We start from the raw sequence: 12,947 nt of genomic DNA, 5'->3' as shown, positions 1-12,947 counted from the left end.
ACTATTTTCCTAACCTTAACCCCCAAAAAAGCATGATCCATCCTAGCCATCCATGACCGTGTAACTGCGCCCCAAATCGCTCTTCTCCAGCAGGTGGAGTTTTGTATTTGTTTCGCTCACCGAGCAAGGAGTATAGCGGTCAATGAGTTTCGAATTTGGTTAACATGAAATGGAATGGCATATTTGATCGAATAGAAGTTTCGTAATGCTTCGGTTGTTACAAGTGTACTGATGTAAAATAGAACTCGTGACATCCCGGCAGCTTTGGAGAAAAAAAGCACTTTTACAGCTGAGTTGTGCCTTTTGTCCACACACCTATCTACCTTCTCATTGGCTAGAATGGTCCCACTTGATCTTGCCTCCTTCCGACTGCCTTCCATTTTAAGACTTCTCTTCTCATTGCTAGAGCGGCCACTTAAGTATCTGGTAAATATAATGGATAATCTGTGGTATGCATGTAGGAGCCTACAATCTCACTATGTCAGTATTAGAAAACACCCGATTCGACAACAATCACCCCATTAAAAGGGTATAAAAGTATTGGATAAGAATCCGAGCTGGAAATGAATGGGAGAGACGTATAATGCTCTGCCCAGCAGACTGTCGACCACTTGAGTTCATGTCGTCATGTTGCGTCACGCGGTAGCTAAACTAGCAAATTGTCACGCAATCCCTTCTTAATAAAAGTCAGGGTATGAGTCGAGAAACCAGACTATTTCCTTGAAGTACGGTATGTCACGGTTTGAAAGCTATACGATACTATAGAGAACAAGTTAATTATCTCACATCTCTGAAAATAATTGTAATGTTGTACTTCATGCTAATGTTGGGTTTTTGAGCTATCGACTTCTTGAGGGAGTGTTCTTGTCCAGAATCGCCCAGAATGCATCGCGCGGACCATTGAAGATAATTGGGGAACGTACACGATGGAGTTCTTTGGCTGTTTGAAAGTTCATTCATTTCTGGCGTGCACGATGCAGTACTAGAACGTAAACCTAAATCAAGTAGTTTCTTAGTCCGTGGTTTCTCGAATAGCTAGCTAAGTTATTACATTTATTGTACAAATAATTATTTGTATTGCAAACACTAGCTTGAGTGAATCAGAGTTGCCTGGATGAAAAGTACAGTAAATGCCAATATGATAAAGGAAAACGGATGGAACATACCCCCAAATGCCCCCGCGTGTATGGAGAAGCATTTGGAGTCAGCGCAGTACAGGGGAGGTAAGCAAAGTCACACAGCTAGTGTTTGATGCAGCCTTGTGTGATAGTTAGCTTCCAGACACATGGCTATTAGAAAGGGCTAGCTAACTACCGGCACAGCACGTTGTTGTCGCAAAATAAAGTGACAAGTCATAACCTGTCGAACTTACATAATTAACAGCAAAAACACACAGTAAAGTCGTGTTTGTTCTATGGTAAAATTTACTGTACCACACTTTAGCAACCTAGTGGAGCTAGCAAGCTACAGCTAACTTGTCATTTCGAAGAGAATGATAATTGATATTTCTATAGTGCTTTTCATAACAATCTCAAAGCGCTTCAATGGTGCGTTACTAGTTCTTCTAACGTTATCATATTGCTAGCAAGCTAACGTTGGACATAATCTAACAATTATAGTTTGCTAGCTATGCTAAATAACCTGTCACCCTATCCTATGGCACTTCAGCACAGGCACAAGACACCATATGATTCAACCATTGACATTTTTCTATTTTCTTCCCATAGATGGCACCCTGTTGTTGGGGGCCTCCAGTCTGACAGGCAGGTGCTGGCAGGGCTCCATCTGGGTCTACTGTGACCCCAAGCAGTCTCCCAACGAGGGCTTCTGTAAGGCTGGTGTCCAGACAGAGGCAGGCATCACAGAGGCAAAGTGGGTTTCAGAGAGGGGTGTCCTAGTTGCATCTGACTCTGGTAAGTAGGAATGACAGTAATCATTACTAAATGCATATCATATTCTGCTGTAAATAAGGCTGGTCTAAAGTGAGGGAAATATAGTTAGAAGTACAATGATTACATTTAATTCAGGCCGATGTCATCTAGATTATTTGTGAGCTATACAAAAGTGTGGATGCAATGTGGTTTGACTGGTGTTGTAGGTGCTGTTGAGCTGTGGGAGCTATCAGAGGATGAGAGTCTGCTGGAGAAACGGTTCGCCAAACTCGAGCATGATCACATCGTTACCAGCGTGAGCCCTGCTGGGTCAAGCCATGCCATCAGCGGCAGTATGGACAACCGGTCAGTAGGGGGCAGTCTCTATTTGTGTGTCTCATTCAGAGTATGTGTGCGAGGAGCGGAGTGTGACCAATTTGACTGAAGACTTATGCGATATTCCCAAAGGCTGGAGCGTTGGCCTTCTCGCCCACTTGTAATTTCAATCCAGTAAGCGCTCACTTCACAAACTCAGGGCTTTCCTGGCCAAGCATGCATTTGTGTGCTGCGGTACCCCCTTGCTTTAGCTACTAACATGGAGTTCACTTAATATTTTCATAAAGAAACTGGTAAAACATGGGTGCAAAATCAAGGTGAGTTACAAAGATGGGGACCAAGCACAAGAGGGAGTGCAGTGATAGTGTCCAACTATTAAATCACATTTTAATGGTCACATACGTTTATTTAGCAGATGTTATTGCGGGTGTAGCGAAATACTTGTTCCTAGTTCCAACAATGCAGTAATATCATAACAATTTATAACAATACACACATTTAAAGTAAAATGTATATAAATATTAGGACAAGCAATGTCGGAGTGGCACTGACTAAACTACATTAGAATATAATACAGTATATATATTTTGAAATTAGTAAAGAAGTTTGTAAACATTTATTAACCTCTGGGATATGAGGGACGTTAGCGTCCCACTTGGCCAAAAGCCAGAGGAAATGCAGAGCGCCAAATTCAAATAAATTCCTATAAAAATCTAACTTTCATGAAATCACACATGTAAGATACCAAATTAAATATACACATTGGCTACACAACACGTGTCAGATTTCTTAAAGGCTCTTCGGCGAAAGCAAACAATGCTATTATCTGAGGATAGCACCTCAATAAACAAGAGAAAATGTCAACCCTGCAGGCGTGACACAAAACGCAGAAATAAACCTTTGACGAGCTTCTTCTGTTGGCACTCCAATATGTCCCATAAACATCACAAATGGTCCTTTTGTCCGATTAATTCCATCCATATATATATCCAAAATGTCCATTTATTTGGTGCTTTTGATCCAGAAAAACACCAGTTCCAACTTGCGCAGAGTGACTACAAAATATCTCAAAAGTTACCTGTAAACTTTGCCAAAAATTTCAAACTAGTTTTGTAATACAACTTTAGGTATTTTTAAAAGTAAATAATCAATGAAGTTGAGGATGGGATGATCTGTGTTATATACAGGAAGAAATCAAACTGAAGCATGATTTCTGGTCATGTGCCTCTATCAAACAGTACACATGAAGTGACCCTCGTTCAAGATGGCCGTACTTCATTACACAAAGGAATAACCTCAAGCAATTTCTAAAGACTGGTGACATCTAGTGGAACGGCAAGCAAGTCCCTTGAAATCTGGATTCCCAATGAAAACTTATTAAAAAGAGGGTGACCTAAAAAAAAAAAAAAGAATCTGAATGGTTTGTCCTCTGGGTTTCGCCTGCTACATAAGTTCTGTTATACTCAGACATGATTCAAACAGTTTTAGAAACTTCAGTTTTTTCTATCAAAATATACTAATAATATGCATATCTTATCTTCTGGGGATTAGTAGCAGGCAGTTGAATTTGGGCATGCTTTTCATCCAAAATTCCAAATGCTGCCCCCTATCCTAGAGAAGTTAAAGTGACCAGTGATTCTATGTATATAGGGCAGCAGCCTATAATATAAGGTGCAGGGTTGAGTAACTGGGTGGTAGCTGTCTAGTGATGACTATTTAAGTCTGCTGGCCTTGCGATAGCTGTTTTTCAGTCTCTCATCCCAGCTTTGATGCAGCTGTACTGTCCTCACCTTCTAGGTGGTAGCGGGGTGAACAAGCCGAGGCTCAGTGGTTGATGTCCTTGATGATCATTTTGGCCTTCCTATGACATCAGGTGCTGTAGGTGTCCTGGCGGGCAAGCAGTGTCCCCCCAGGTGATGTGTTGTGCAGACTGCACCACCCTCTGGAGAGTCCTGCGATTGCGGCAGCCCGACAGGATGCTCTCAATTGTGCATCTGTCAGAGTTTGTGGTTCTTAGTGGCCAAGACAAATTTCTTCAGCCTCCTGAGGTTGAAGAGACACTGTTGCGCCTTCACCACACTGTCTGTATGTGGGTGGACCATTTCAGATTGTCGATGTGTACGCTGAGGAACTTGAAGCTTGCCCTGAGGACGCAGCTAGGGATGCCGCATGGGCCGGCAGCCTTGCGAGGGTTAGCATGTTTAAATGTCTTACACACGTCGGCCATGGAGAACGAGAGCACACAGTCCTTGGGAGTGGGCCGTGTCGGTTGCAATGTCCTCAAAGCGGGCGGCGGTGTTTAGCTTGTCCTGGAGCAAGACGTCGGTGTCCGACGTAGCTGGTTTTCCTTTTGTAATCTGTGATTGTCTGTAGACCCTGCCACATATGAGCCATTTGAATTGCGACCCCACTCTCTCTACTGACATTTTGCCTGTTTTATTGCCTTACAGAGGGAATAACTACACTGTTTGTATTCAACCATATTCCCAGTCACATTGCCATGGTTAAATGCAGTGGTTTTGTGCTTTCAGTTTTGCACAAATGCTGCTATCTATCCATGCTTCTGATTTGGATTTTAGTAGTCAGTGAGAACAACATCCGCTATACACTTACTAATCAACTCAGTCACTTGTGTTGGTGTATACATCAATGTTTTTCTAAGAGTCTACCTGTTGAAGGAATTTAATTCCTCTGTTTTAATTCCCAATTAAAATTAAACACCCTTATTAAAATAACACCCTTATTTTATAGGAATGGACAGAGCCCGGTCTTAAAAGTCAAGTAACAGCCTTTATTCAAGAGAGTACTGCCACAATACAGGTTACCACAGGTTATAAACTGAAAATGACATCATTAGTTCTAACACTACCCCGTGCCATCTCCGTTCCAGTACCAAGGCTGTGTCTCAAGCCATCCCACATCCGCCTCCCTACCAATTTAATATAATTTACGAGTCAAGGTTTTCTTGTGTAGATAAGCATTCTAGCCAGTCTGATTCATTTGTACCAAGGAACAGACCGTCATTGTTACTAAACTCTTGACCACATTTACACACATTATTTTCAGTACTGGGATCAGATAAGAAAATTCATACATATACAGTAACATTTAGTATTCTGATTAGTACATATACAGTAACATAATAGTATTCTGATTAGTACATCCTGATTGAAATGTATACATAATTAGTCATTATAGATAAAAATTCCCTTAACACTACCCAGAACACATCCCAGTCCGCATGATCACAATCTTGAAGCGTGGATTCCGATTGGTCAGACCAGCTTTGAATAGTCCTTAGCACGGGTACTTCCTGTTTGAGTTTCTGCCTATAGGAAGGGAAAAGCAAAATGGAGTCGCTCTGATTTACCAAAAGGAGGGTGGAGGAGGGCCTTGTAGGTACCCCGGAAGTTGGAGTAGCAGTGGTCGCATGTTTTAGCACCTCAAGTACTACAATCAATGTGTTGATAGAACTTCGGTAGCGTTTTCCTCAAATTTGCTTTAAAACTGGAAACCACATTGCTGGGGCAGCAAGAACATGCTACTTCAGGATATGTGGTTTCCAGTTTGCGTAAAGTCCAATGTAGTTCCTTGAGGGCAATCGTATCGACTTGAGGGAGAATATACACGGCTGTGACTATAACTGAAGAGAATTCTCTTGGGAGGGAGTACGTTCGGCATTTTCGGTATTCTATGTTGTGTGAACAAAAGGACTTGAGTTTCTGTATGTTATCACAATCACGCCATGCATAGTTAATCATGAAACATACACCCCTGCCTGCCTTCTTCCCAGACTTCTTTATTCCTGTCTGCGCGATGTACTGAGAACCCAACTGGGGGCAGTATATTCGGCAAGAGCGTGGTTCCGTAAAAGAGTATGTTAGTCCCTGATGTCTCTCTGGAAGGAGATCCTTGCCCTGAGCTCGTCTACTTTAATGTCCAGAAACTCCAGAGTACAGGCCTCGGTGTAATGCTCATTCCTTCGACGATCAGCGCAAATCCGACAATCACCCCAGTGAACTGAGATAAGGCGGAGCTTTACCTAGCATGGACTTGAAGATGACCCTGGAGCCAGTGGGTCTGGTGACAAATATATATCGAGGGCCAGCTGACTAGGGCATACAAAAAAAAAGTAGTTGGTGAACCAGGCAAGGCAGTCATTAGAAAAATCGAGGCTGCTGAGTCTGCCGATAAGAATATGGTGATTGACAGAGTCGAAAGCCTTGGCCAAGTCGATGAAGACGGCTGCACAGTACTGTCTTTTATCGATGGCGGTTATGATATCGTTTAGTACCTTGAGCGTGGCTGAGATGCACCCGTGACCGGCTCGGAAACCAGATTGCACAGCGGAGAAGGTACGGTGGGATTCGAGATGGTCAGTGATCTGTTTGTTGACTTGGCTTTCGAAGACCTTAGATAGGCAGGGCAGGATGGATATAGGTCTGTAACAGTTTGGGTCCAGGGTGTCTCCCCCTTTGAAGGATGACTGCGGCAGCTTTCCAATCCTTGGGGATCTCAGACGATATGAAAGAGGTTGAACAGGCTGGTAATAGGGGTTGTGACAATGGCGGCGGAAATAGAGGGTCCAGATTGTCAAGCCCAACTGATTTGTATGTGTCCAGGTTTTGCAGCTCTTTCAGAACATCTGCTATCTGGATTTGGGTAAAGGAGAAGCTGGGCTATATCTGTTCTTAGTTCTGCAATTTTTGAACGGGGCATGCTTATTTAAGATGGTGAGGAAATTACTTTTAAAGAACGACCAGGCATCCTCGACTGACGGGATGAGGTCAATGTCCTTCCAAGATACCTGGGCCAGGTCGATTAGAAAGCCCTGCTCGCAGAAGTGTTTTAGGGAGCATGTGACCGTGATGAGGGATGGTCGTTTGACCGTGGACTCATTACGGATGCAGGCAATGAGGCAGTGATCGCTGAGATCCTGATTGAAAACAGCAGATCTGTATTTGGAGGGCAAGTTGTATTCTGAGGGTGCCTGTGTTTACGGATTTAGGGTTGTACCTGGTGGTTTCCTTGATAATTTGTGAGGTTGAGGGCATCTAGCTTAGATTGTAGGACTGCTGGGGTGTTAAGCATATCCCAGTTTAGGTCACCTAACAGAATGAACTCTGAAGATAGATGGGGAGCAATCAATTCACATATGGTGTCCAGGGCACAGCTGGGAGCTGAGGGGGTCTATAACATGCGGCAACAGTGAGAGACTTCTGGAGAGATTCATTTTTTAAATTAGAAGCTCGACCTGTTTGGGCATAGACCTGGAAAGTATGACAGAACTTTGCAAGCTATCTCTGCAGTAGATTGCAACTCCTCCCCCCTTGGCAGTTCTATCTTGATGGAAAATGTTGTAGTTGGGTATGGAAGTCCCAGAATTTTTGGTGGCCTTCTTAAATCAGGATTCAGACACGGCAAGGACATCGGGGTTGGCGGAGTGTGCTAAAGCAACGAGTAAAACAAACCTAGGGAGGAGGCTTTTGATAACATGCATGAAACCAAGGCTTTTTCGAATACAGAAGTCAACAAATGAGTGCCTGGGGACACGCAGGGCCTGGGTTAGCCTCCACATCACCAGAGGAGGAGTTGGATGAGGGTACGGCTAAAGGCTAGCAAAACTGGTCGTCTGGTACGTTGGGGTCAGAGAATAAAAGGAGCAGATTTCTGGGTGTGGTAGTATAGATTCAGGGCATAATGTGCAGACAAGTATGGTGGGGTGCGGGTACAGTGGATGTAAGCCCAGGCACTGAGTGATAAGAGAGGTTGCATCTCTGGACATGCTGTTTATACTGGGTGAGATTACTACATGTGTGGGGGGTGGGACAAAGGAGGTATCTAAGGCATGTACAGTGAGACTAGGGGCTCCACAGTAAACTAAAACAATGATAATTATCATAAACAGTATAAAAGGCATATTGACATTTGAGACATAAAGCGAGGCATAAAGCAATCACAGGTGTTAATTGGGAAAGCGAGCTAAGTCAACAATGGGTAAGACAACAGCTAATCGGCTAAGTCAACAACAGGTGAAATGACGATGAATGGGCAGAGAGGGTCGGTTAACTACACACAGGGCCTGAGTTCCGGGCTAGGGCCGACAGATAAACAAAGCGGAGTACCGTGATAAATGAACAGTCCAGCAGGCATCAGTTATGTAGCCAAGTGATCATAGGCTCCAGTGTACAGCAATCGATGAAACAGGGAAGCCGCTAGGTAGTTACTACGCTAGCACGCGGGAGACACAGCGTTTAAAGTTAGCATTCCAGGGTAAGTAGAAGCGTCTGCTCCATCGTCCAGCAAAGGCCGGTTGAAGGCACAGCTGATGTAATTACGTCTGCGGACCAGTCGTGGTGGTACGGCAGGGCGCTGTGTCGACTAAGGGACCGGCCAGATGGCGAAAGAGGTACTGTAGTTGTGGGAATAGCTGGCTACTTTTTGATGAAAGTTTTGGCTATAGGGTCTTAAAAAAAAAAAAAATGCGGATTCGTGTCACAATGAGTGAGGCGGATTACCAGAAGGTAGATTTAATTTAAAAATGGAAGAGATTGAATGATAAATTGGAATATATATATAAAAAGAGACGAAAAATACAAAAAGTAAACGAGAGGACAACAAACCATGTCTGCACTGCTACGCCATCTTGGTGTCTAGTTTGAGAAACCGATGCCTCAAAACACCCGTCTCAACGTCAACAGTGAAGAGGCGACTCAGATGCTGGTTTTCTAGGCAGAAAAGGTAATGTATGCAAACAATAGGCCATAATTGATTTTGCCCCAATAGGCCTGGCATATTCCCACTTTCAAAGACCTTTTCTGTTTTGATTGGGTAATTTTGCCTAAAAACCTTTTATATATAGAAAAATGAAGCTTGCCTGGCATGAGTGGCCAAAAGGGTGTCCCCAGTGGCTCTGCAAGTGTGGCGTCTTTTCTCCGCTGCTGGCCGGCTCTCCAGTCACCATCGCGTGAGCCTGAAGCCCCAGACTGGCTAAACTCGTGTTTCTAAAAATGAGACTTTAAAAAAAAAAAAAATAGTTTGACTTAAAAGGAAATACAAATTAGTCACAGCCTATGTGCTGTTTATAGACTAATGATTTAATTCAACAAAATGTTTAAATGCTGAGCACTTTGTTTCTACCAGCCTATTGTGTCACACTCAAATGCTTCACAATTTATTCCTTTGTAGGCTATAGCCTTGAAATAATGAAAATATAGCCTAAATTAATTTTTGTTCCTTGGGCTCCCTGTCTGGCTCCTGACATATTTAGTATTTTCTGTTTAATGACATGTATCCTATTTGAAATTAGTTCTTCTTACATTCACCTTTTCATGTTTATTAAAATACTTTTCATTAGTCATATGGTTTGGGTTCTATACTTCAAAACCAAATGGTAGGTCCAAGTAGTTAAAAAATAAATTGGTGTTGGTTCAATTGTGATTTTAATGAATGGAGCGAATTTGGGGCAGCAGTTAGTTTGCCTGTGAGCGAGAGTTGGAAAGGTGGAGCGCATGAGCGGTGTGCAAGCAACGCTCCTTGAGTGATGAGCGGGATGTCAGACCGCTCAACTCCGCTCACATACTCTGGTCTCTTGCAAATGTTGGATTATTGGCATGACAGACCTAGGCCCTCAGTGTAACTGGCCTGGCTGTGAGTCTCTTTTGACAGCTGCAGGTAATGGGAGTGTTTGGTTTGTGCTTGGTTTGCATTTCCTGATGAAGATATCATTTTAAAGCTGTCATAGCCCTAAGTCTTGCTCAGTTCTTTCTCTTTTCTGCCTGCTGCAGAATCAAAGTCTGGGACCTTATTCAGGGTGAAGTGGTCAGCACATATAATGGTAAGGAAACTATACCTCATCTCTGTATTTTGAGATGCACTATGGTGAACATGTCAGTGGCAGTTTCTCATGTTTCTATAGCTTGTCTATTTAACTGGATCGGTCACCTGTTCCACAGCTCACTCGAAGCCAGTCACTTGTGTGTCCTGCAATCCATCCGATGACTCCCTCTTCCTCTCATGTGGCCAGGTAAGATCCAATACTAATTAGAGGGTTGTCTGTTTTAATCGGTTCAGTTTGGAATACGGCTTTTCTATTGTGTGCTATGAAATATGAAGCTAGAGACAGTAGGTTGTAACTTACTGAAAGGAGAACATTGTTCTTGTATGAACTTGTTAATGCACGGTCTCCTCTCATTGATGTCTCTCTCCATTCCCCTTCCCTCAGGATGGTCGTTTGTTGCTTTGGGACAGGAGGAAACCCACCAAACCAGCCTCTAGATTAGGTGAATAGAACCACTCTGAACTGCAGTCAGCTAGGCAGCAGGATTTTCACGGGGCCGAGATGCATAGTCTTCTGTTGCCAATGGATTGACAATTTATCTTGGCTTGTCAGTGGTTCGTGGTTTTTAGGTAGCCTTGGATTCTGTTGTCGAAGTGTATATCCTTGAGTAACCCAATCTTAGGAATTCTGATAAATGCAGGGCGGGTCACTGCAGTAGGAACTCAGAACAACGTGTTGAAAAACAGGGTTATTTGGAAAATGTGGTTTAATTTTCCTAATGTATAAAACTTTTCCAGTGACCCTAGTAATTTCAATAATTGTGTGTTGGGACAATTTTATGTTTTGTAAATATCCACTTCAAAAGTATCTAGACATCTACAACACACCAATTACACATTTGTTGTGTTCAAAGTGCACATGCAATACATGTAAAGTGTGGAAATCCAAAACATGTACATGGTCAGGTGTGCCCAACCATGTTGTCCAGTGCATGTTGGTGATTTCCCAGCTGACTTTGGAGATGTTATCTTGTCTCAGATGTAGAGCCCAGCTGTTGTCCTACATCAGTAGCCTGGCATCCCCACCACAGGACCACAATCGCCTACGGTAAGGACCAGTGCTACATTTCCCATGATGCATAGTGGTCCAAGCACATTATTTTCAATGATTGATCTGCCAGGCTTTAATGATATGTTTGTTGAGAATGGCGTTTGTGTTGATTTAGGTGACGAGCTGGGACGAGTGACACTGAAGGACTTTCAGGGAACAGAGCCTGGCCAGACAACGAGCACCCACAGCCGCAGGGTCTCCGGCCTAGCCTTCTCATCACACAGGTAAACACCAACTCGCACATCTACAGCAGTCAATGGTTTGTCAGACTAAACTAACACAATGATCTCTTACCTTCCAACACAGTGCCCCCTTGCTTGCCTCAATCAGTGATGACTGCACTGTTGCTGTGATGAACTCTGCGCTTAAGGAAACGTAAGTGTCGATGTATGGGCTGTTTACAATTGCTCCCTAGTTCATCCTTTTGGCTTGTTAACTCAAGCTATGAAATAAAATTGTGAAAATAATGTATTTGTACCCAGTCTCTTAAACATGTGGCTCTACTGCTCCACTCCAGGTTGAGAGACAAGAGGCACCAGGACTTTGTTCGGGGTGTCTGCTGGGCCCCTGGCGGTTCTGACACACTGACCACTGTGGGCTGGGACCACCAGGTCCTCCACCACGTCATGGGACAGGATGAACCCGCCACTGGATACTCCACGTCCCCACTGTAGACCCACCACCCAGCCTGGGGGGGGAGTTGTAAAAGTATGGTTTTGTGGGGGAGAATTTGAGGGGTTGGCATTGAGGGTAGAAATTGTCAACACCGGAACGGAGCAGAGCAGTATGAAGATGGTTTTCCTAGTCTAAGTACCCCTTGCCATGGTGGGTTATCTTTTCAACTGATTTGTTAAATCATGTGTGAAGGTAGTCAGTGATAAACAAAGTAAATTGGGATGTTTTTCGCAACAGTGATTTGATAGGCTACACATTTCTGCTGTTTTGGTCCAGCAGCGATCAAGTTGTAGCAGCGTGAAGCGCACATGTGCCTACATTTTTGGGGAGTGCGGTCTTGCGTTGCATATTTTCTGTTCATGGCAACGTCATATGCTGAGTCTGTTTTAAGGTGTATGTTAACCACGTTTTGGACATCACCTTTGTTTTGCAGTTTGTAGGGACATGAACAGATGGCTTGGTGTCCAGTTATCATGAGGGGTACTTTTAGACTTGGATTTGGGAATGCTGGCAATGGTAATCTTTAATCTAATGAACCCATCTGATCACGCTTATTCTCCAGTGAGTCCAACCCCATGTAACCTTTGTTTACCCACCCTGGGGGTGCTGTATTACGTGGCATGTAAGCCAGTCTGAGAAATGGGAGCCACTGGCTCATTGGATAGCAAGATTGTGGGTTAATTGGACTCAATTAAACCATGGCTCATCCAAGCATTCTGAAATCACACTAGACTAGAATGACATGGTTCAAGTTGTAACCATAATCAATACCATGGGCAATTTGTTTTCTAAATTAATCATTTCTGTAAATTTGTAAAGTCCTTAACTTCACTACATGGCTTATTTGTCCCAATGTGATTCCATATTCTTCCCCCCTTGGCACTTTCTTTTGTTTAGATGGTCTCGTCTCATGTGTGCCAGAAACAGAAAGTACAGTACATGTCTGGTGTTGCTTTTTGAAAGTCCGAGCAGTGTTACTTAACTGAATTTACTTGTTTTTCCATCCTTGAATAAAGTATGTCTGAATACTGTATAGTCATGAGTTGCTGTTGGTTTTCCGAGCACTTGAATCTTACTGAACTTTAGACCTCTGTAGGAAATTATTCTCAGATAATTTGGTAGAAACTAATTAGTAACTTTACTACATTTTTATTATCACATGTAAAATAACAATA

The 12,947-nt window shown here is 43.2% G+C and overlaps 1 protein-coding gene across 1 annotated transcript; it reads left to right on the top strand.

Moving 5' to 3' along the window:
• The first annotated feature begins 383 nt into the window (after window positions 1–383).
• Window positions 384–12,807, top strand: LOC139413517 (methylosome protein WDR77-like). The gene is made up of 10 exons (XM_071161007.1): window positions 384–1,223; window positions 1,728–1,913; window positions 2,099–2,237; window positions 9,995–10,044; window positions 10,163–10,233; window positions 10,432–10,489; window positions 11,026–11,094; window positions 11,213–11,321; window positions 11,404–11,472; window positions 11,615–12,807. Exons 1-10 carry the CDS (start codon window positions 1,115–1,117, stop codon window positions 11,769–11,771), a joined length of 1,017 nt encoding a protein of 338 aa, XP_071017108.1. The 5' UTR covers window positions 384–1,114; the 3' UTR covers window positions 11,772–12,807.
• Window positions 12,808–12,947: the final 140 nt, after the last annotated feature.

This window comes from Oncorhynchus clarkii, chromosome 7, assembly GCF_045791955.1.
Source record: "Oncorhynchus clarkii lewisi isolate Uvic-CL-2024 chromosome 7, UVic_Ocla_1.0, whole genome shotgun sequence".
In the NCBI taxonomy this organism is placed as follows: Eukaryota; Metazoa; Chordata; class Actinopteri; order Salmoniformes; family Salmonidae; genus Oncorhynchus; species Oncorhynchus clarkii.
The sequence above is the reverse complement of the archived record's forward strand: the minus strand, read 5'-3'. Positions and strand labels throughout refer to the sequence as shown.